Consider the following 1206-nt stretch of genomic DNA (forward strand, 5'->3'; position numbering starts at 1 on the left):
TTAGAGGTAATCTAATTGTTATTACTTATAATTCGGAAATTAACCACTGAAGAATTCTCCTCGTTTTAATTTTTAATCGAAGAAGGAATATTGAATCTAGGTAATTAATATAGCATCAATTCTATTTCAATGGAAAACTAAAATATAAAAGTAATAGTTATATCCTAGTAAAATAGAAGAGTAAAACAATTCACAATTAGCATTAAAGGATCCAAAATAAACTATTAAATTCCAAATACAATAATTGTTTCATCAAGGCTATGGAGAATAGTCTAATTCGTTTGCATCAGGTAAAGAATTAACACAAAATTTATAAACAATTTCATAAGCATTCTCTCCAGATTAAAATAGTGCATCTGGCAAATTTATAAATCTTCTCAAGTAATTTTAAATTTTATGCTACATTTCAAATTTTGTCTAAGTTTTACCTATGATCTACCTAATCAAGGAGTACCTTCCTCCTAAAGTGAACTTTGCCTCTTTATCAGGAGCAACATTAGTTTTTAATTAAACACCTCAACCAACACAGATATCATTTGATTCCTAATAATATAGTAATTTATCTCAGTAATAAAAGCTAAAAGATATATTAAAGTCATTTGGAATAAAACAAGGAATTTACAATAACTTTTTACAGGTTTAAATAGTTGTCTTAATTTGCATATTTGTAATGATTTACTGTTTGTTTTTTAGGAAAATTCTGAAAGGAAAGTAATACACTTCTATAATAAAATATACTATTTTTAATTTTCTCTGCAGTTACCTTTAGTCTTCATTGACAGCTATTGTTTTTACAATTTGTTATTGCTGGTTAAGTGGTGAGAATATTTTTCTCTTGATGTTCTAAATTTCAACTTATTGTTTTTTCTTTGTAACTTTAGTTTACTTACTTTATCAGAAACCTGGTGATTACTTAGTCTTAAAAGCTCCAAATATTTATGGCGATATCGATTTTAGAATGAAAGGATCTAAATCATATATTGCAATTTCTTTTTTTAAGAAATATTTTATTGTGATATCATTTCTTGTATTATTTTAGAAACAATTTGAATGTGCTATAATATCTTGCATAGTATATGGAGTTAGTGGTTTATATTTATTATACTTTAGATTCTTTAAAAATAAAATAATAACAATTATAAAACTATTTTAAGAAATAATGGTCAGTGTATTATTTATATTTATTGGTATAACTACTAAAGAAAT

At 24.5% G+C, this 1206-nt stretch overlaps 1 protein-coding gene across 1 annotated transcript in view; it reads left to right on the top strand. All coding sequences in view use genetic code 6, as the record gives it.

Moving 5' to 3' along the window:
• Positions 1-208: 208 nt before the first annotated feature.
• The window catches only part of TTHERM_01758640 (transmembrane protein, putative), a gene marked incomplete at both ends in the record, with an annotated part of 2956 nt that continues 1958 nt past the window's right edge, over positions 209-1206 (top strand). The window contains 3 exons of the mRNA XM_001011761.3: positions 209-594; positions 760-1081; positions 1111-1206. The exon at positions 1111-1206 is cut by the window's right edge and continues 1958 nt beyond it. Coding sequence (XP_001011761.3) covers positions 209-594; positions 760-1081; positions 1111-1206 — 804 coding nt within the window. The remainder of the gene's footprint in view (positions 595-759; positions 1082-1110) is intronic.

This window comes from Tetrahymena thermophila (genome assembly GCF_000189635.1).
Source record: "Tetrahymena thermophila SB210 genomic scaffold scf_8254724, whole genome shotgun sequence".
NCBI lineage: Eukaryota > Ciliophora > Oligohymenophorea > Hymenostomatida > Tetrahymenidae > Tetrahymena > Tetrahymena thermophila.